Here is a 21,481-nt window from a genome sequence, read left to right on the forward strand (position 1 = left end):
CACACACACACACACACATATATGTATATATATTTCCAAACAGCATGTGAGAAATCTACCCCCGTCTTGACTGTGATAGGTGAGTCCACCTGTGTTGCAACAAGCTTTGCCAGATCATTTGCCTTTCAAATCATATCACTGGCTTAAAGCCACAGGCAGGAGTATATTTTATTTTCTTTCTCTCATTAGCCTCACGCTTCCCTGGGAACCCTGTTTCTAGATCAGACGCTTTCAGCCGAGCATCGCAACACACGTCACTGATCTCAGGCTTTTTATTTATCGTAATGCCCTAACCCCGTAACACAAGCCGCCGCTTTGTCTTTGTTTACACTAGCACTTGCGCAGTGTTTACTTGGTGCTTGTGGCGAGTTTATTTTAGGTGAGCCTATTTAGTAGTAGTATGCTAGTTTTATGCAAATTAAATTAAACAAATTGATGTGTGTGTTTGTCTGTGTGTGTGTTTGTGCTTCAACCTGAGACTAGTGAGTTTTGCTTATTAATATCTACATAAACGGCCGGTCTTATCTTCCCTACGAGAGCGTGATAAGAAAACAGCCCCGTCTCCTCACGGACACGGCGTTCGTGCCGAACGCACAAATGAGCCGTACGAAAATGGGAGTTTTTAGCCGTTTTTCCAGCACTTATTGTGTTCCATCCAATTAAAGCTTGTTTCCACACATTTTAAAAAACATCTCTAACAATTTCGGAGCACATTAATTTCAATGTTGCACTCTCTAATATATTTTCATAATGCTTCTCCATGAATAAATATTAAGTAAACGCTAATTCCTTATGAAAGGAGCAAAATGAATACGCCATCGGCCATGTCTAAATGAAAGTAAGTGGCGTTTTCCAAAATTATTTCACACTTGCTAAGAAACGCAGGGAGAACATGAAGCTGGGTTTGTATTTCCCCCCGTCCTGGTGCCTGCATCGCCAGGGGAATCGTCCCTGATGGAACCATGACAACCGGAATTTGATCGGTTAAGGTCAGAGATGGGAGAAAATGGATGTTACATCATTGCGGCTGTTTTCCCATGGTAGGGATGCTGCAGGGTGTGTGAACGTTAACGTGTACTCCGATTCTGGGATCTGTGTGCACTGGTCCGAAACCTGGGAAATGACCCGGTGTCACATTACACACATACAAATAACAGTGGAAGACTTGCTCCGGTTAATATCCTTAGCTCCTAGCTAAATTAGTAGCGCTTGTCAGTGTCCTTGTAGCATCCTTGTAGCGGCTTTTAAATAGCCGAAATGGCCGCTAATTAGTTACAAAGATATCAGGGGCCTGATATCGTAAAGCAAAGTCAAGATGTTTCCTCAGGATCAAATGCTGTTTACTGTGTTTTTGTCTAATACAATAGTCACAATAGTAGTAATAATAATGATGTTTTTGTGTATATCTAGCACAGTTAAATAGCGATTGCGTAATGCTAACAAGCCCAACGTTGAGCGAGCTGCTGTATATACAAATGTGTGTCAGAAATAAATCAGAAATGATGCACAGTCCCATTATACAGGCATATGTCAGTCTCCCCAAGAGAGCACGCTAGTTAATAGCTGTAGGATTACATTATATCGTGTATACATTTCTTGAGTACTTGTAGCAAATGTAGCACAAAGCAGCCACTGTAAATTGCGTTTTCCGTCTCTCAGTGTCATGCTTCATTACACTTTTACACGTATGTGCAAGTGTATGTGTAAACCTGTTAGCATATGCGAACATGTGCACTAGAAGACAAGGCAGGATGTATAGAAGACGAAGCACATGAAGCCGAGGGAATGGACAGTGCTGGATGGGAAAAGTGATTAGTCTACTTGAGAATGATTTATCACTTGCGTTACTGTTTTTGTAATGTTTTAAATATAGCTGCGTACAAACGTAGTGACTTTAACAGATGGGACTGTTGGATACCTAGCAGTTTGGTGGCAGACAGACGGCGTAGACAAATATTCAGATGATATGTAAAGTGTCTAAAACGACACTGGTGACCCTGACCATGAAGGTGAAAGGAAGGGGATCTTCTTAAAAGAGAGTTCAAGCTACATTTCCAGTGCTGAAGACGGTATGTAAAGATTCATACTTGTATGAGGGTCTTGTCACAACGTTGTAAGCATGTAGCATTAATATTTCTTACTTACATTGAACTAAGGAGACCAAAGCTGTTCCATTATGTACACAAAGTGAGGTCTATGAAGATCTGTTTCATGAAATGTTGGCATAGAAGAACTCTTAATGGCCTGCACAGATCCCTGAGCTTAAGAGTGGCGGCTGTTATAGCAGCAAATGAAGAACAGCTTAATGTCTATGGATTTTAAATGAGATGTTCAATACTCAGGTGTACATTCAGTCATATAGTGTATGTTATGATGGTGTCTCATTGGTTGTTTACTTAATTGGTCGTAACTTAATGGTTTACTTAATGAGTCAAGGGGCCAGAAGAGATCACAGATTTTCTGTCATATGTACAGTTTAGCAGATGAACATCTAGCCGAGTCTGTGTGTTTGGTTTCTGTGGAAAGCTTGAGTTGATTCTGCTTATGAGTGAAGATCGCAGTAATGATCCCAAAATGATCAGCACAGGATGATGATGATGGTGATGATGGTGAGGCAGAGAGGAAACAAAAACTCCAGAGTTGATGATTGGAGCTCAGTTTGAAGATGAAATCAGTCCGTTTGAAATCCATTGCGCTGAGTGTCTCAGATTTATATTGCTGAGTGGTGATGAGTGTTTTCCTCATTTGGTGCTCATTTGTCCACAGGGATGTCCTGGAGTGCATTTCCAATTCATGCCCTTACAGAGATTGCTCCTTATTGACAGCATGATATGTTAATAAGACGTCCAGATCATGAAAGTCAAATGTCTCACGCTTGTGGAAACGGATTCCAAAGAATTCCATTCTGATGATGATTCTGAAATGCATGGAGACCATGTCAGGGGGGCTACATAAAGATACACCGATAAGGCATAACAGGTGAAGTGAATAACACTGATGATCTCCTCATCATGGCACCTGTTAGTGGGTGGGATATATTAGGCAGCAAGTGAACATTTCGTCCTCAAAGTTGATGTTAGAAGCAGGAAAAATGGGCAAGCGTAAGGATTTGAGTGAATTGTCTAGACAAATTATGATGTCTAGACAACTGTATCAGAGCATCTCTAAAACTGCAGCTCTTGTGGGGTTTTCCCGGTCTGCAGTGGTCAGTATTTATCAAAAGTATCCTTGTAAGTATGTAAAGGTCCTTCAAGTTCAGGATGTAAAGGATCTGGTGCTAACATCTTGGTGCCAGATACGACAGCACACCTTCAGGGATTTAGTGGAGTCCATGCCTCGATAGGTCAGGGCTGTTTTGGCAGCAAAAGTGGGTGCAACACAATATTAGGCAGGTGGTCATAATGTTATAATGATGAGTGTATTATAATAATAATAATGTATTATGCTATGAGTGTTCAGTTAAGTGTACATTTTCAGATATATGAGGGTTTGTGTCCATTGGGTGTTATTGTATATCTTAAGACAATGCCACTCTTTTAGTCCTTCTTGAAGTCCAGATTCCTTAGTTAATTCGCTTCATTTTAATTTGTGCCAGCTGCATGACCCGTCTGAGTGACCTGGCTGGATGCCGCTGACACTTTGTCATTTATGGCCTTCCCAGATATGGGAAAATAGAATTTGTTAAAGAAAGAAAAGAGAGAGAGTCGGTTCTTGGTGTGGTTTGGGGTTGGATGGTAAAAAGCATATCTGAGAGTGTGTATCAGTGGAAAATTTCTTAAACTATACAACATGCTTCTGTGGTCAGTCAGTAGATGTTGTATAGTGAAGCGCATGGGCTCCTCATAGCCACAAACCCATTTTCTGTATCTTAATACAAATATGTTTATCTTTGCAGAAAGATCAGTGAAGAGTCTAATACATACTTAGTGCTCTCTCTCCCTCTCTCTCTCTCTCTCTCTCCCGCTCCCTCCCTCCCACCAATCTCTCTCTCTCTCTCTCTCTCTCTCTCTCTCTCTCCCGCACCCTCCCTCCCACCAATCTCTCTCTCTCTCTTTCTCTCTCGCTCTCTGTCTCTCTCTCTCTACCCCCCCCCTCTCTCTCTCTCTCTACCCCCCATCCTTCCCTCTCTCTCTCTCTCTCTCTCTCTGTCTCTCTCTCTCTCTGTGTCTCTCTCTCTGCCCCCCTATCCCCCCCCTCTCTCTTCCCCCTCCCTCTCCCTTTCTCTCTCTCTCTCTCTCTCTCTCTCTCTTTCACACTCCCTCAATTCTCAACAGAGATGATCACACACAGTTCTATAATCTATAAACTGATTTATAAGGAAACCCACCGGCCGTGTAGGACGCCTCAGTAGCGCGTCCCACCCAGCTGCTCTGTTAAACCACTAATCTGTATCACGATTAACACGTTTATTAACAGTATAAATAAAAAGGTGAGGGGGGGTTGGTTCTCAGAAGCAGGTAAACAAGTGAACTAGTGAAAGATTTTAAAATGGACTCGATTGGATTCATGAGAGTCTTAAAAAGAAAAGGGAAGATAGGCGAAGGAAAATATTTTCACTCTCCGTCACTTTCCAGGGGAATAAGGAGGGGAATGTGAATTTTACCTTTTACCTTTATTTAAAAAAAAAAACAAAAACAACTATGGATGGATGGATGGATGGAGGGATAAAATGAAGCTGTAAGAGAATTAAAGTTTTTAAACATTGGAAATTAATTAGCCTCATGGGTGGCTGCACTCAGCAGGGCCGTAAGCTTGTTAGCCAGAATTAATTTACGAAGGGGTGGAAAAAAACAGCCATATTCCCCTTTTTTCCATTGTATTTCCAGTGAATTTAAATTACCTGGTGTTTCCAGATGGCAGTAGTTGAAATAGGCAGATTTGCATAAAAAAACACCTGGTGTGTGTTAATTTTATTTATTTTATTTTTTTTTTTTTTTGTCAGACGTAACAATTAAAATACAAGCTATTGTACGGACAATGCGATTTTATTTCTTTTTTTTTTGGAGAAAAGTAAATAAATGTAAAGATTTCTCACTCCCTAATATACGTGTTTTCAGTGAAAGCTGCAGTGACGTTCCTTGTGGTCTCGCCACACTTGAAACAATAATGCACTTTTTTTTTCTTTCTCAACAATGATAAATGTTTATTTTTCCTGACATTGTCTCGCTGCTCTTGTCTGCCATGCCGCTATGAGCTTACTTTGACAGTTTGACAGCGACAGATATGTCTGAGACTGGGGAATGAAGAATGAAAGCTGGGGAAAAGAAGAAGAAGAAGAAGCAAGGAAAAAAAAAACCAGAGGGAGAGAAAGAAAGAGAGAGAGACTACATCTAGGTTTCTTTATGATTCAAACGCTGATGAAGTGAGACGCGTCCTGCCTTCCCGACGAGCAGACTTTGAAACTGGGATTTATGATTGTCACGTTTCAGAAGTGTGTTATTCATCTCGCAGGGATTGATTAATATGCACACAAGAACAACGGTGCTTTCTGCTGCGGAAGCAAACCGTTTTGATATTTTTTATTTATTTTTTTAGACAAGGACCCGATGTTGCCGTCAAAGCTGCGAGCTCTTGACTCGGTGACATTTTCAGTGTGAGTTGTGTCTGCTTTCCCCCCATGCCGCCGTCAGTGCGCTTGTCATGTAAACATCCCCTCACTTATTTAAGCCAGATCGAGCTTGTGACGTGTCTGGTTGCTGTAAGACGACAGGTAATGATTGACTTCTCTGTGTTCTGTCATACACGGCAAAGGCAACTGTTAAAGGATTAGCACAGAGCAGGTTTCCGTTTCTGAAAAGGTTCCAAGTACAACACGTTTAGAAAGCTCAGACCTCAGGGCTGCTTACTGAGCTAAAGAGTGCAGCAGCATCAGCGTAGTCACTCTCCACATGCGTCAGTGAGCCTTGGCCGCCCATGACCCTGTCGCCGGTTCACCACTGTTCCTTCCTCGGAGCACTTTTGATAGATACTGACCACTGCAGACTGGGAACACCCCACAAGAGCTGCAGTTTTGGAGATGCTCTGATCCAGTCGTCTATCCATCACAATTTGGCCGTTGTCAGTCTTGCTCAAATCCTTACGCTTGCCCATTTTTCCTGCTTCTAACACATCAACTTTGAGGACAAAATGTTCACTTGCTGCCAAATATATCCCACCCAGGCACCCAGGTGCCATGATGAGGAGATCATCAGTCTTATTCACTTCACCTCTCACTGCTCAGAATGTTATGTCTGATCAGTGTATGACGCATGATGACGAATGTGATGTCCCACAAACCATAAATATCTAACGTAACACAGTTTTTCTGATGTGGTTTGGACACTTTACATCCAGTCCAGACATATGCAGAAATTTCTGGAAAAAAATATTTATTTATTTGCTTGGATAGGGGAAAAAACTTGTATTTGAAAGCAGTGACATCACAGTGTCATCTTGAAACTGTCCATTGTGGTTTCGACACCACTGGTGTTGCAGAAGAGTTGCGTACTACTGCTCCTGAATTGTCCACTCTGATATAGATTTTTTATTTGCGTGTAGTTATTCTATTCCATTAGGCCATATGTGTATTGTTACATCATTGCCATTTATCATTTTTCAAATTTTTAGTGGAAAAACAAAGGGGTCAAAACATGAACAAAACATTAGCATGGATCTGAACAGCAGGATGTTGTGCCAGAGCCATCTTGGATAACCAGAATCTCCTTTGTTTCCAATCATAAGGTGGTGGTGGGGGTAGCATCAAGTTTGTCCGTGCGTCCGTCCTTGAGAGGGTCTCCCTTGGCATGATATCTCAGAAACGAGTGTTTGTATAATTTGAAAGGAATTAACACTGAATCCAACGAAGAACTGATTCGATTTTTTGAACTGATCTAAACCGAGTAAAAGCCACAGCAAGATCAGACGTCTGAAATAGTTTTTCTTCAATAGCTTCCTTCTTGTTTGAAGTTTATTTTAGGGGAATTGGGGGCAGGTTTGTTGAACTTGAGACTTGACTTGTCAGCAGCTGAGGTGTCCTCACCGACCCTGTTGGTATCTGTTAGTTTTCTTAGACAGAACAGACTTTAATATGGTGTTTTACATTATTCTAGTGATTGCGGGAGACACTGTTGAATGAGTAGTTCTACTAGTTATCAGTAACCCTGGGTGGGTTCTAGCATGGGGTCTTATTGCAGGCGTAAACCTCGGAGAAGCACACTGAAAGACACTTTGTTTCTGTAATCATAAGAGCTGCTGCTCTTTCTAATCGTAAGCATATTAAAGCTAGCTTCCATTCAAACCGCACAAAACATACAGTGTTCTGGCCCTTTGTTTAAATTGTACATCGATTGGACAATGTTTGCCTCGTCTATTTATCTTTCCTTTCTCCAAAGGCGTTTTGACAAATCATTGATCGAAACAGTATTTACTTTGTTCATATTTCCTAGTTGTACACCTGCTGCTGTATTTCACATGCACCTCCTGAATCACAGGCGATGACGTGCTACGGCCGGCGGGCTTTAAATAAACAAACTCCGGTGAGCTCAAAATGTCGGCAGCATTTCATCGAATCCTGTGGGTTTTTACTTATGAACCTTGGCTTCTCCAAAGCTGAAGCCTATTTGTTAACCAAGATGGAAGCCAAAAACACTCTTCTTTTTTTTAATAATGTAATGTTTTAGAGGACTCCTTAGAAATTATCTATCCAAGCAATATCAAGTTAGGCTTTCATTATTTACGTTAGCGTATTTAAGTGCAAATAAGCAAAGCAGAACGTGTCTTGACTGATCATCCACGGGCATAGAAGTGCTTTGGATTTCACATTTTCCCAATCTAATGCACACCTGGAACTTCAAGGGGGTTGAGCAAGTGCTTTTAGCGTACAGATACCAGTGTCTCTGATCCACACAATAGCCTCTTTGTGTGAACACCTACCTCTCCACTCTCTTCCCAGCATTCTCCTCTCTCTTTATACAGTACGATGCTAGTAGAGCAGATTGCGGTACTCACTTCTAGTGCATGATAGAGGGTCACTCTCGTCCAGATGTTGTCATGAGGAGAGCAGCGTTTTAGTGCTCTGCACTTCACCGCTCCACTCCACTGAGAACCCCCCCACCCCAAAAAAAACAAGGCCTAATATTCGTGTGCCTGCTTCACCACAGAGTAAAAGAATTCATACGCTTAATGTCCATGCAAATTTTCTACTGATGTTACGGAAGCCTACAATCATCATACAATATGAACTAATTAGCGTCTTTGTGTTTCACAGAGATATCCTATAACGCGCCTTTAAATGATTAGCACTCTTTATGTTTTCTCAAACGGATTCCTGCCAAATGAACAAGCATGTGCTTTAGGCGCCGAAAATGATACAGTTAACATCGTGGGGATTTGTGCACGGATGATGATACAAGAAAACGTTGATTTTATTTCTGTTTTGTTTGTGTTTATTTAGTGAATATTTATAAGGGATTAATTACGGAAATTAACATAATTGTGATTATAAAACAAACCAAAATAAAAATCCAAATCAAATATAAAGTTTTTATAAAAAATTTTCGAACTATTTATTTGTGCACCAGTGTTTTTACTGATTGTTTTTCTTTTATAATCTGGTTAAAGAAACAAAAAAAGGTATTTAATACAGGAATTATAAAAGATATTCATGACTTGCAGTGAAGTTGCCCTAACTTTATTTTTTATTTATTTTTTTTAGATCACCAGAAATTACCTTAAAAAGCTTGTAATTAACTAAGATTGGATCTTTTATTCTGATGGAGATACCCACCATTTTATAAACATCACAATGAGAAGCAGTATAAAATTATAACCCCGTAATTAAAAGCTAGTGTCAGTCACGTCGCTTCGGTAGTTGACTGAGATTTGAGTCGACACAATGGGAAAATATTTGCATCGTTTTTTCCTCGTAAAACAACCGTAATGTTTCTCATACACCGCTATTACTGACATGATTTTAGGGCCTTCTTTATTCCGGCAACGTCCGATTTGACAAAACAAAGCAATATTCAGTTTGTAATATAATTAACTGCACAATTTCATGTTAACCCTTCTTCACTCTGATCAAGCCTGGAACCTCAAAACTACAATTTCCACCACATTCCTTAATACAGCGCTGGGTTATTTTGTGCTTTGTTGATTTTTAATTGTGATGGTAATTGCTAAGAGAAGCATGAAAGTGCTTTTGCGTATTGACTGAATGCTTCTGTGAATCGTAATAGATTAGCACTAAGAATATTTGAAACACATGAGCAAGCCTATTCTTTGTTTTAATTCCTGATGAAGGCTTAAAGCTGAGAATGAAAACAGCATTTTGGTACGTAACCGATGCATGACGTTTGACCTCTTTATTATGCGTGTAGAATCCTCTTCTTGAGTTTCATACACCCTTTAAATTAATAAAAATTTTACAAAAGGAAAAACGAGTTAAAAGTCATTTTATTTACTTGAGAAGCCTTGCCTCTAGAGAAGTACTCTCGCTGATTTTGTTTGATTTCACTAAAACAGCTTGTGCAGTCTAAAGCCGAGATCTTGCTTTGATGTGCATCTGTTCTTTTGGTGGTTTCTCTCCCAGTGTGAAAGGCTCACAAAAAGACATGAAAGTCTCTCTTGTGCCGCTAAGACTCTGTTTTAATGCAACGTTTGATGTCTTTCGCAATCAGCACCGCAGCACCAAATTCTCTACCTGTTGCGGCTTCGAAGCTTTACGCCAATGCAAGCCCAGCGCTTTCACCCGCTTCTCTCTCTCCATCTCAGCGTTTCGTAAAAGCGATGGACGGAGCAGCCCTAGATGAGGAACTGAGATTCTCATGCTCTCTTTTTCTTTTCTCCCTGACACAGAGGTGATTGATACAAAACCCAATCCTGGAGTGATCCGAGCCGTGTTGCTGAGAGATGATGCAGTATTCAGTATTTGTGTCCCAGTCCTCCTCTGCAGGGTTTAAAAGTGGAATGAGAAGAGTACAGTTCAGGACGATGGTTCGGCCTGATTTCTATTATTAATGGCTGTTGACTGTAGCCCATAGGCAGTTGCCTGTACTGCGAATTCCTGCTGTCTCTACCTCATCCTGGTGGACAGCTGGGGCGGAGAAAGCGCCCTGTCCCTACAGGCTGATTAGAGCAGGCGTGCAGTCATGAAAACCTGAGCACTACTGTGGGGTAGTTAAGGTCTGACCTCAGATCTCAAGAAGACTTATCTTCAACCCAGAGATTATTTGAATAATAATTTGAATAACACCTACTGTAGCATCTCTGGAAAACGTCAAGGTCTATTTCATGGAGTAAATATCAGTTTCATATTCCGGGGTGTAATATGGAATAATATTGCGATTAATTATTTTATGAGAAAATTTGTTTAGTGTTTATGGTAATAATAATAACGTACTGTATATACTGTACACATGGGAATATGATGGCTGTTACTTGTCTAACGCTAACACACCTGATCCTGACCTACTATCTTGAGACAATTCTCCAGTATGAAGGGGCATAAAATCCTACTTGCCCTGTTTCTCTATCGCGGGTGGACTCCAAACACAGACATGCAAGCTGGCGTCGTTTAATCAGCTCTTTGTATTGATCTGATTATCTGCGCTCACGCACCTGCCTTGTCTAAATTAAAGCTATAAACTCTAAAAAGAGCTTTGATAACAATTTGAGCAAATTTTCTTCTTTTTCTCTGATGATGATGGTCATGATGATGATGATTATTATTATTATTAATTTACTTTTAAGCATGTTCAAATTGAAGCATCATTAAACCTTTTTAAATGCAACGCTACCATTTTTTTTCCTGTCAGCTTGTTAGGAAGCTATGAAATGTCCTGAGATATCATACGGTATGATATTTTAGTCATATCGCCCACTTTTTCACCCAGATAACGTGACCGAGTCTAATCTCGCCTCTCGTTTGTAGCAGGTTTGATCACGCTCTTGCCCTGTCTATCCGTATTCAGAGCCTGTCCCATTTCTAGACCTTTTCACTTATAGAAAGTGTCCTTGACTCATCGTATGCGTTATTCCTGCTGATGGTGTTGAGGCGATATTGAGACACATTTTCCCCAGGGCTTTTTTTTTTTTTTTTCCCTCCAATGCTTGAAAGAGGTTTTTCTAAATACAACATTTTAGCGCAAGGTTCCCGAGAGACTAATTCCGCTCTGTGCTTTGCGTCTTACGTTATCGTTGTGTATCCTCTGCTTGGGTTTGATCTATTCTGTATAGTCTGTTCCGGGGTGTGTATTAATGTATGCAAATAGAATGCAGCGCTCCGAAGGAAAAATAAAGGCACAGTGATGAAGAAAAGGATGCCGGCTCCTCTGCACTAAACGCATTACGAGCAGAGCTGGCTTCATTTGCATGATCAAGCTTCGCCGCATGTTTTTGTGCATTTTAGCAGTTTATTTTACGCCACGCGTCACTCGTGCGCATCCTACACCTGTGTATTCCGCTAAATTTATTATCCGAGAGCATCGATTTGTGGTTGCCACACATAGTGGTCAAGGTGGCTGTAAACCACACAGAGGTTTAGCTCAAAGAGAGAGAGTGTGTTTATATGTACAGTATATAATGCGACTGCATCGATATGAATAATGCCGGCTGTTTGGTCGAGGGTTCACACGGAGTTTAGCCTCGCATAAACAGGCGTGCAATGATGACACATCCTACAAACACGCCTATAAAAGAAACGCAATCACGTTCCTCTTGCAAAATAATAGTCTTCTCCTCCACCTCCTGGAAGTGCCGGTCAGCATCGAGAGTCAGAGTTGAAGGCCTTTACGAGGTGAGTTATACGAGTTTCCTCGGTGCCCTGAGCACTGAACTACAGTAGATAAGTCAAATGGAAACGCTTTGGAACGGGGAGGGCTGGAAAAGTCATCTTCCATGGCTGTAAGGGCAGCTTGATCCCTGGGGCAAAGTACACTGCTGAAGTACAATACTGAAAAACACTCCACAACCCAGAACTGACCCTGAATGAAGAGTAGGGAGGTTGCAGATGTGCATAAATCATTCTGTTTACTTCATAATGAATAAGGTTCCGTCTAGAGGGTTTTATTTCGAGGAATCGTGGCCCGGTAAAAACTGCAGAGACAGAGGAGATGTGAATAATGATCTGACTGTCAGTATCCCTTCACCTGTTTTTATGCACATTTAATATTTTCACATGAGAAACTCCTACAGCAACAGTAAAAAAAAAAGCAAATAAATAAAAAATCATGTGATGAAATACATATAAAAGGAAAAATACTGAAAAGGGAAAAAGTCAATAAAAATTGTAGAAAAAGTCTTGTATTATTTGTTTGTTTGTTTGTTTTTATAAAGAAAAACACAATAGAAGAATTGGAGCAGTGTGATTTATTATCATTAATTTTTTTTTTTTTTTTGAAATATTATTATGTTAAAATAATCGTCTTTTGTTATTGTCCCTTTGGCATTTGTGTTTTTAAACTCTGATGTTTACAACAATTCTTATTTCCCGTTCACCTCCCAGTACCTAGTGTGTTATAATTCTTTATTATTACCTACGTACACACTCATAACTTCAGGCGAAGCTGAAATACTCATATCCCGGCTGTTTGTGGTAGAACCCGGTTATTTATTTATTTATTTATTTATTTTTAAAGCGCAACTCCCCGACCTAGGGGCAATGTCTATAACTCCTCCGGCGTTCATAGGCCCTGCCGTCGTATGGAAATAATGAAATACAGCAATCCATCAGTCAACAGAGACTAGAGTATGATCAGAGAGAGAAAGAGAAAACAGAAAAAACTCCAGAAAGCAGGAAGAAGCCCCTTTAGAATGAATCACCTGTCAAGGTTTCTCAAAAGTTGCTTTTATGCAAACATGTACACACTTGCCTGGGAAGGGTTTATTGCAAGAGTGCATTATAAATGCATAGAATGGGAACAGGCAATCATCAGGACGTATCATTGTAGCTTACAAATGCGGGCAAATACTCAAGGAAATGAGAAATATTTGAATTTATTTGTTCCAGTCGGAGCGATGGTGATATTTTGTCAGCATTCTCTTCTGATCATGGATAATAGGAGCGATGGTGGTGACGGGGTTATTTTTTTTTTCCTCTTTAAGGAACACTCTTATCATCTCTAAACATTTCGGACACTCTTTAAATATTTGTGTTATGCGTAAGCGTAGTAGCGATAAGTAATACACCACAGCATTGCTTTATTTTCAATTCTGATTGGTCCGAAGGTGTTGATTAATCACAGGTATAAATGAATTGCTCTTTTCTGTAGAAACAGCTCAACGACAGGGACTTGGATAGTGGGCGCTTGATCTAAGGCTATTAATAAACAGATGTTTAAATCTGACAAAGAAAATATTTGTTGATATGATCAGGTTTTCTGTTAAAAGTCTTTGTCTGTGTAAGTACTTTTTCCAGCAAGCAAGAGTCTTCAGGACAGGGGACATGGTTAATTAGGAAAAGGACTTTATTTATTTACTTTTTTGTATTACTTTTCCAGAAAGAGAAAAGAGGTTTATAGTTGCATAAATGTTCATTATTGATTTATTATTGTAATCGATGGCAAATCACTTTGCTATGAGAGAAATAATCATTTCGACTAGAGGTAATTTTATTTGTAATTCCTGTAACTCCAACCAGAAAACCTCCCTTGACTAGGAATTCCCACTTGAGAAGATGATGTTAAATCAACATGGCTGCACACAGCATCATAAATAAAGATTAGCTTTAGACCTTACACATATATTTGCTTGTTAAATCTATGGCAATATTTTTTTGTGGTGGAAAATATACATTACTCATCAGTTAGCTGGCTGGCTCGTTGCTAACAAAGATAAAAATGGTGGTGTACGTGTTCACCTCACAATTTGTAGCTCGACTGATCGTAAATCCCATAATTCTGAGCTCCAATTTCCCACTTCCCGGTATAAAACGCATGCTAGGAAAACCTTCCATTTAGCAGAAGTATTACGTGAACAGTCCTGTGTTTATTCCTTACCTATCAGCGCTAAACCTCTGAAGAATTCAGCAGGACGTGTGAATGCATCGTAAGTAGCAGTGTTTTGTACAGTTGAATGCCACAATCGGACTCGGCCACCTCAGCTCAGGGTTGCTATGATGTTTTATTTATAATATTTTGTCGTGGGATTTTATCCTTCTTGAGTAAGTGTTCATGCCAGTGATAATGGCACTGCTTTCACTTTTATGAATTCACCCACGGCCCTGTCCAGTGCCTGCACACACACACTAATTGGTGTGTTGCAGCTCCAGTGGTCCATCGCCTCATGCATTTTTCATAGAAAGCAACGGGCACATTATGGCCACATTGTGCAAGGCTGGTCCAGTCCGGCTGGTGTGAGGAGAGACAATATTTCACAGAGTTACAGCCTCATTAAGGTCCATGCCAGCATCTAGCACACACACACACACAGCTGAAAAAGTGCTTCTTTAAGCACGGCTGATGCTATGCCTATAGCATAAATAATTATTTCAGAAGGCATGGCCCTATCTTGTTTTCATTACCTGGTATAAATGTTGTAGTGTTTTTGACAGAGTGTGGGCTCAGTGGTTCCAGCGTGCAACTTCAGCACAATGATGTATACCCTATATACTTCTGAGACTTAAAAGCGAGAAGAACTGTACATTTATATTGCACATATATTCATATGAACACACATCTTCGTGAGATATTTACACTGACATAATGATTACTAGGGATGCTTCGGGACTTGTCGAAACTGATAGCAAAGTGAAATAAAGTTACAAGCAGCAATTAAAGGGGCCAAGCACTTTTTTGGCCCTACTCTGGAAGAAGACCAGAAAAAGCTATTGGTACAGTCAGCAGATCAAGCTGAGACATTGCTTTGCTTTCCTTCAGTAGATTTCCCAGGTTGTGAATAAACTACACTCCAAGGTTTGGTTTTTTAAGGTCATATTTAGGACATGTATAGATCTTAATAGATCTGATAAGTTTGATGTGTCCTCACTTCCCGTTTGGTGACCCTGCATACCAAATGAGAAGTTTTGTTTGGGTCAGCTTCACGATTCACAACGGACAATATTTGTAGGCGTAAAGTAGGACTTTTTTTTTTTAATATTAAAAATTATTTTAAGAGAGCTTGGTACCTTTACAGGAATGAAGAGAGAGAGAGAGAGAAACGAATGAAAGAATTTGATGAAAAATCTGAGGTTTTGTTTTGCATTGACGTCACACACAATTGGTGATTTTTTGGACAGAATATGAACAATAACAATACGATTGCACTTCAGTGTGTGAGTGAAAAACACTAACACCACAAGATGTTTTAGTTACTTGTCTTGTAAGGAGATGCTGTAGTAGCAGTTCTTGTCGCTTGTAATCTGCTTCGCTTAGGTTGCTGTCATTAATTATAGAATACATCCTGATTGCCGTCATTTCATTTCCTGTGTATGTGAGTAAATGAGCAAGGGATTGGATTAGATCGCTCCCTGATTTATAATATTGTTATTGTAGCTTGTGTTGTAACTAATATTGTACTGTGTCGTAACTAATAAACTCCTGCTAAACATGACCTCAGCAGAAATTGAGTACTTTGTGTCTTTAAAGTTCAAATAAATAATAAATAGTTTCCTTCACAAGCTTATTTGACACTGTTATGAGGACATGCAGCCCATTTTGAAATTTCCCCTAACACACACACACACACACTCCGTCCCACAGAAGTGCACTTAAGTCCCACAGTATGGCGCTTTAAAGGAGACGCTTTCCCTACATTTCACTCATCTTTCCCAGTGGCACATTTCAATTATCCATATTTAACAGGATTTAATATTTGAATGCACAAATGCCTATTTGATGTGGGGAAGTCAAATTAATGAGTCACGACATTATCAATCTTTAATAGGCCTTAAAGTGAGATTTATGGTCGTTTCAGCTTTAGACGGATCACGCTGTTGGATGTGTCACGCTCTTATTTATGAATGCTATTAGTATTTTTCCGGAGCAACACGATTTCATCTAGCAGTTATTTGTGTGTTTTGTTTTTCCTTGAAATGTCTTGTTTACCAAGATAGAAAGAGGCGACTGGAGCGATTTAGTTCCTTTTTCTTTTTTTTTCCTCCAGAATATTTCTGACAGGCTGCTTTTGGCTTGTGAATTGATATGTAATGTGGTGGGAGCACATCAAATATTGGCAGTGGTTTTATTCATAAGAACGGTGATTATGCAATAAGAAAAGCTCAGCCTTTTACCTCCCCTCTCTCTCTCGCTCTCTGTTTGTCTTTTCTCTCTCTCTTTCCCTCCCTCTTTCTCTCCATTTACCCAACCCGGTAGAGAAGCAATCGTCCCTGTAATGTCTCACTAAATAATGCAAACACACACTCTTCCTGTTCCACATCTAATCCATATACGAGACTCGGACTCGCAGGCCTGTGAGTGGAAGTTTATTTTGACTTGCCGTTGCCATATTTTTATTAATCATACCTCCACTCCCACTGGCAAGGCCATTGTTATTCAGTCACACGAGTCTCTCGGCTTTCCAGAGGTCTCCGGCAGCCGCCGATGTCAACTTAGTGAGGTTTACAAGCACTAAACATGAATGCCTCTGGCAAGTTGGCCTGGTTACATCACTATTCCGCCCACCTTAAGCCACCCTGAGGAACGAAGCAGAAAGACCTGTGTTATTTCTCTGTTGGATCAATGCTTAACTTCTTCATTCTCCTGTCATCACTCCTATGATTCTATTAAGCTCATATGTCTTGTTCTGGCTGCATCTGTAAAGCTAGCAATGACTGACACGCCAAAACATCGCGATGCGAAGGAGTAGCGCGGTCTGAACTGATACAAGTGCAGTCTAAGAATAGACGCAACAAAAGAATCATAATTGATTTTCTATCTGCACCACCGTTTCATTAACGGACCAGATTTTAGGACAGTCTGACTCATTTAAATAGCCCCTATTGTCCCATTGTGAAGACAAATGACATTGCTGTTTGCAGAGCATGCTAATATTTCAGCACCACTCGCTGTAGAAGCTAATGCATTCCTATCAGTGTGTAATAGGCTTCTGGATCTGCCTGATACCAAGAACCGGGTGCCATTTAACCTCCATAACTTTCTCTCTCATTGAACATATAGGAGAGAAAAAAAAACCTCTTTCCATGCACTTTTGGGCCATTTGGATGATTCCCAGATATTCCTAGGGAGGAATGTGTTCAGGGAGGAAAGATTATGGGAATAGACTGTACATTTTCATAATCTATAATGGAAAAGGAGGTTGAAGCATTAGATGCTGAATGTAAAGACTTCTGAAGTGCTTTAATGAAGAGAGTGTGGTTCTAGTTGACAGAGAGAGGCAGAATGATGTTTTCTAAGTGCTTTATAAGTAGATTTATTTGAAATATGCACATAGGTTGTGAAGGACACAGCTTTTACATTCATGGAACAGTCATTTACATATATATATATAAATTAAAGCACCAGTACATCACCAATCGCTATCCAGCTTTCTAAGAATGAACCTTTAATTTTGTAATATTTATATAGGAAATGCACACAGATGTTTGGACTTTTTTTTGTTTTTCAGACGTGATCCACACTGTTGGCCCCATTGCTAGAGGAAACGTGGGCCAGGTCCAAAGAGAAGATCTCGCATCCTGCTACAAGAGCTCCCTAAAGCTGGTGGAGGAGTACAGCTTGCGCTCTGTGGTGAGTGCTCTAAGATCTCAAACATTTATCCGTCTCTGTTCTATCTATGAGCAGGAGATGAAGAGGGAATGACTGAGTGTGTCCATCAGGGACATTAGTTAGTTATGATGTGTGGTGATGTGTGAGCAGTAGTTTAACATGCCTCAAAGAACACCAAGAGCTTGGCATCTTATTGTGCTACTGGGAAGAGTCGCCTAATGAGTAAAAGTTGATTTGTTCTCCATTTATATGTTAACATCTACCTTTGGCTAATTTGTTTTTTTAAGCACAAAGAAAAGCTTTGTATTCAGTTTATTTCTTATGCACAGTGGCAAGAGCAGGAAACCAGAATATTGAATAAATGAAGAAAACCTGTAGGTTAAGAACTTCTGTCCTCGTATCTTATACGCTGTTGATGAAATTAGAAGCTGTGCTCTCAGTGAAGGGATTTTAATCACTTAAAGAAAAAAAAATTACCAGTAAAAGGTCTTGAACCAGTCTTTGTTGTTGGCAGACATTGCATGTTGCTTTCTGCAGTCATTATTTTCTGACACACTCTATCTTCTCAAGAGGTTTCCTTTTAAAGCTTTTTAAAATTAATATGCTTCAACAACAGGACAATAAAACATGCTGTGCCACTCTCGTTTATTCTGAGACCCTGGAGTGGCCTACTAGATTAATGCACTTTTCCGTGTTACTAAAATATGTGATTCCTCATTCATTCTGAAATGGACTTTTGGCATTTGATTTATTTCCCAGAATTGTTTTGCCGTGTCTGCAGTATACCTACTCGAAAACTCCATGCAAGAATGTTCAGCAATAGTTTATGGTTGTCCTGTGAACAGCTTCTTCTGTCTTAGCTTTTATTGGATGTCCTTCATTATTTTTATTTTTTTTTAAAAAAACGTTTTAATGGTGCTCTGTAGTATGTAAGGACTTTTCCAGAACTTTGCTCTGGCCTTTACAATGCAGTTTATGTGGGAATGTTGTCTCTCTGGTCTTTCAGGAACAGCTCGATTTATGTTGTGACACTCGTACACTGCCATGACCGACACTGTACTTGTACATTACATGCCTTCTGATGGCAACTTGTTGCTTCAGAAGGGGTGAATACTTTTTTTTTGTAAATGCCACCAATATAACTTTAACAGTGATGGGTGTAATGAAGAACGGAAGCGATGTTTATAAGCAATAAACTCGGGTCATTTTTCAGCTCGGTAGGCTTCCAGACGGCCGAATCCCGATGCCTTAATGAATCTGGCGAAAGACCAGAGTGTTTGGCCTGGGAAGAAGCGGCATCAGAAGCCACGCTGCTCCAGCTGCTGGCCCTGTCTCCACCATCTGCTCCACATAACTTATGAATCTGCTTTAATCCATGGTGGCCACAGCCTGAGAGGACATTCCAAAATCCCAATGCTGGTTCCCTGAGACCCAGCACCAGCACAGATCATTGACTATTTCCAGCAATTAGCAGTGATGGGGCTACCTCAGATGGACGGCTCACTAGCTCTGGTACTTGAATAAGTGCAGTCTCATCGTGATCATGAGGATGAGGGGATCCGCTTCATCTTTGTCCACTCGTGTCTACTCAGCCCCCTACCAGTATTGAGAGAGGGAGTTCATTTGCAAGCCCAAATAGCTGCTTCAGTAGCCGTGACTAAATCCTGATTAGCAGGTGTAGTTAACTCACTGTTGTCAGACAGACCACACAGGAATGACGGGCAGACCTGACATGTATGCTAACTTCCCAAACCCTCCAAATTCCTCCAAGCTTCTCATTAAATGGAATCGGAGAGACTCAGGAAAGGGGCCACGTACCCAGCTCCTGTTTTTCTTCCTCCGTCCAGCGCCGCCTCCAGTTCCCTGCTCTTCTGCAGCCACATTCCTGCACATTTATTTCATTTTCCACTTTCATTTATTTATTTAGTAATTCACGTATTGATGAGAAACAGGGCTGCACTTTCACGGAGAGAGGGCAGGTCTGCTATGGTGGGACATGTTTGGACAGCTGCTCCTGATTGAAAGAGCCCCTGTGGATGACTGGACATTGTCTGATGAGCTCTGTTCCTCTGCACTGTACCTCGTGTTTAAAGAAAATCTATTTATTTTCGTCCAATATGCATATGCTGTGAAATTCCCCAATTGCTGTCCCATTCAGCCTCTCTGCTGAGCTTCTTTCATTACCCCTGTGGTGTTCTTTGGCCCAGGAGCAGCTCATGCTGACTAGCCGTGGAAGCTTTCAGGATAGCCGGATAGCGGCTTAGCACTAAGCTTATTGGAAAGTGCAGAACGGAGGAGGCTCCTTACCAATGAGGCATGCTTAAAAGGAGAAAGCGCTGGGTTAAGAGAGGTGGATTTGGTTTCAGAGTGAGCAGAGATACAACAGCGCCTATAGTGGAGATTTCCCAGCATTACGATGGGATTTAATTCAAAACAAAAGCACTACCTGAAAAATAAACTTGAGCAACAAAAGACGGGGGACGGGCTAGCTGCATAATCCCATGGCTGGAGAGTCAAACGCTTTCCCCCTCAGGCAGCGAGAGCTGGAACACATGCTGCAGTCCATGTGCACAGCACGGATAAATTCCTCTTGATTATGTCAAGAGATAGGGGCTTATTTTCAGACAGTGTCAGAATCCTGAGCATATTTGGGTGTTGAAATGTAGATTTGGGCGCATATATATCAATCCCTTTCATATAAACGGCTTCCATTCTTTCATTTTGTGGTTGGAACTCAACGGTCACTTTTTTTTCCCATTTCTCTTTTTCTTATTTAATGTGCTTATCTTCATGGACATTTAGCTAAACCATTCCACAGGGAATTTTTTTCTAATGTATTTAACTAATGTATTCCCTAAGGTTTTACTTCTAATTTATTGCAGCTAAATGCTGCTTTTTTTTCTGGCATTGGGAATTATCCGTTAAGGATGAAAAGGAGGGAAGCGTTCATGCAGGAGGTAGGTGTACTCATGCAGATGGGGATGAGTAATGTTCTGTGAAGACAGATACCATATCCCACATTAGTTTAGCACATCACTTGTGCATGCTCAGCTGGAACCGTTGGCTAGGAAGCTAGATGAAGGATGGGCTTCATCTAGAGAATTGATGAGCTCCCTGAGCCAAGAAACAAGGCATTTAACCTCCCAACTGCAGTTCAACACTTTTTAGAGGAGCAGGAAGAGACAGCTAACGTGCTCTCTTTGTCTCTGTCCAGTCTGGGCGTTTGCCCATTGCACTATATTAAGAATGGGAAAATATCATGATATGAGAGGTTAGATTTTGTCTCTAGAGTGGATCGAGTACCGTCATTGATTTTGTGCCATTCTCTTAAGCTTTCATTCTCCCCAATGCATAGAGTTTCATCGTTTGTGTATTTTAATGCACTTAAAAATGAGATGTATCGGTTTAGTCAGTGCAGTCCAACCCAGCCACTCATTCCTCTCTTGCAGAAGTCCCTCGAGATGCACACACACTCATTCCCATGTGCTTATTTTCTCTGCGGCCAAGTGGGCAGCGAGTCACCGTCCCCCACAAGGCTCACTTGGTAATCGGCAGCGGGAAGCAAGTTCCAGAACATCAGCTTGGGGAATAGACCACAGCCAAGCTCTAGTGGGTTTGCCATGTGTCCACCGAGCTGTAGAACACTCTTCAAAAAGCAGTGCCTCCAGGGCCGCTAGCTCGCTCGGAATATATAATAAATTCCCAAACACACTAGCATTTTGTTTGGGCGAGATGGCGATGGTCGATGCTCAAACACGTAGGAAGTATACTAGAAGAAATTTCATTGGTGGCTAGCATGAGTGGTTAGCTCGTGTACCTCTGCTCTGCATGTGTGCCGTTTG

General features: G+C 40.7%; 1 protein-coding gene across 2 annotated transcripts in view; it reads left to right on the forward strand.

The window, feature by feature from the left end:
• macrod2 (mono-ADP ribosylhydrolase 2) overlaps nt 1–21,481 on the forward strand; it is a 570,945-nt gene that overhangs the window by 357,288 nt on the left and 192,176 nt on the right. For both annotated transcript variants that reach the window (XM_058379542.1, XM_058379550.1), the window contains exon 6: nt 17,539–17,660. In XM_058379542.1, the coding sequence (XP_058235525.1) occupies nt 17,539–17,660 (122 nt within the window). The remainder of the gene's footprint in view (nt 1–17,538; nt 17,661–21,481) is intronic.

The sequence above is a fragment of the Hemibagrus wyckioides genome, linkage group LG03 (assembly GCF_019097595.1).
Source record: "Hemibagrus wyckioides isolate EC202008001 linkage group LG03, SWU_Hwy_1.0, whole genome shotgun sequence".
NCBI lineage: Eukaryota > Metazoa > Chordata > Actinopteri > Siluriformes > Bagridae > Hemibagrus > Hemibagrus wyckioides.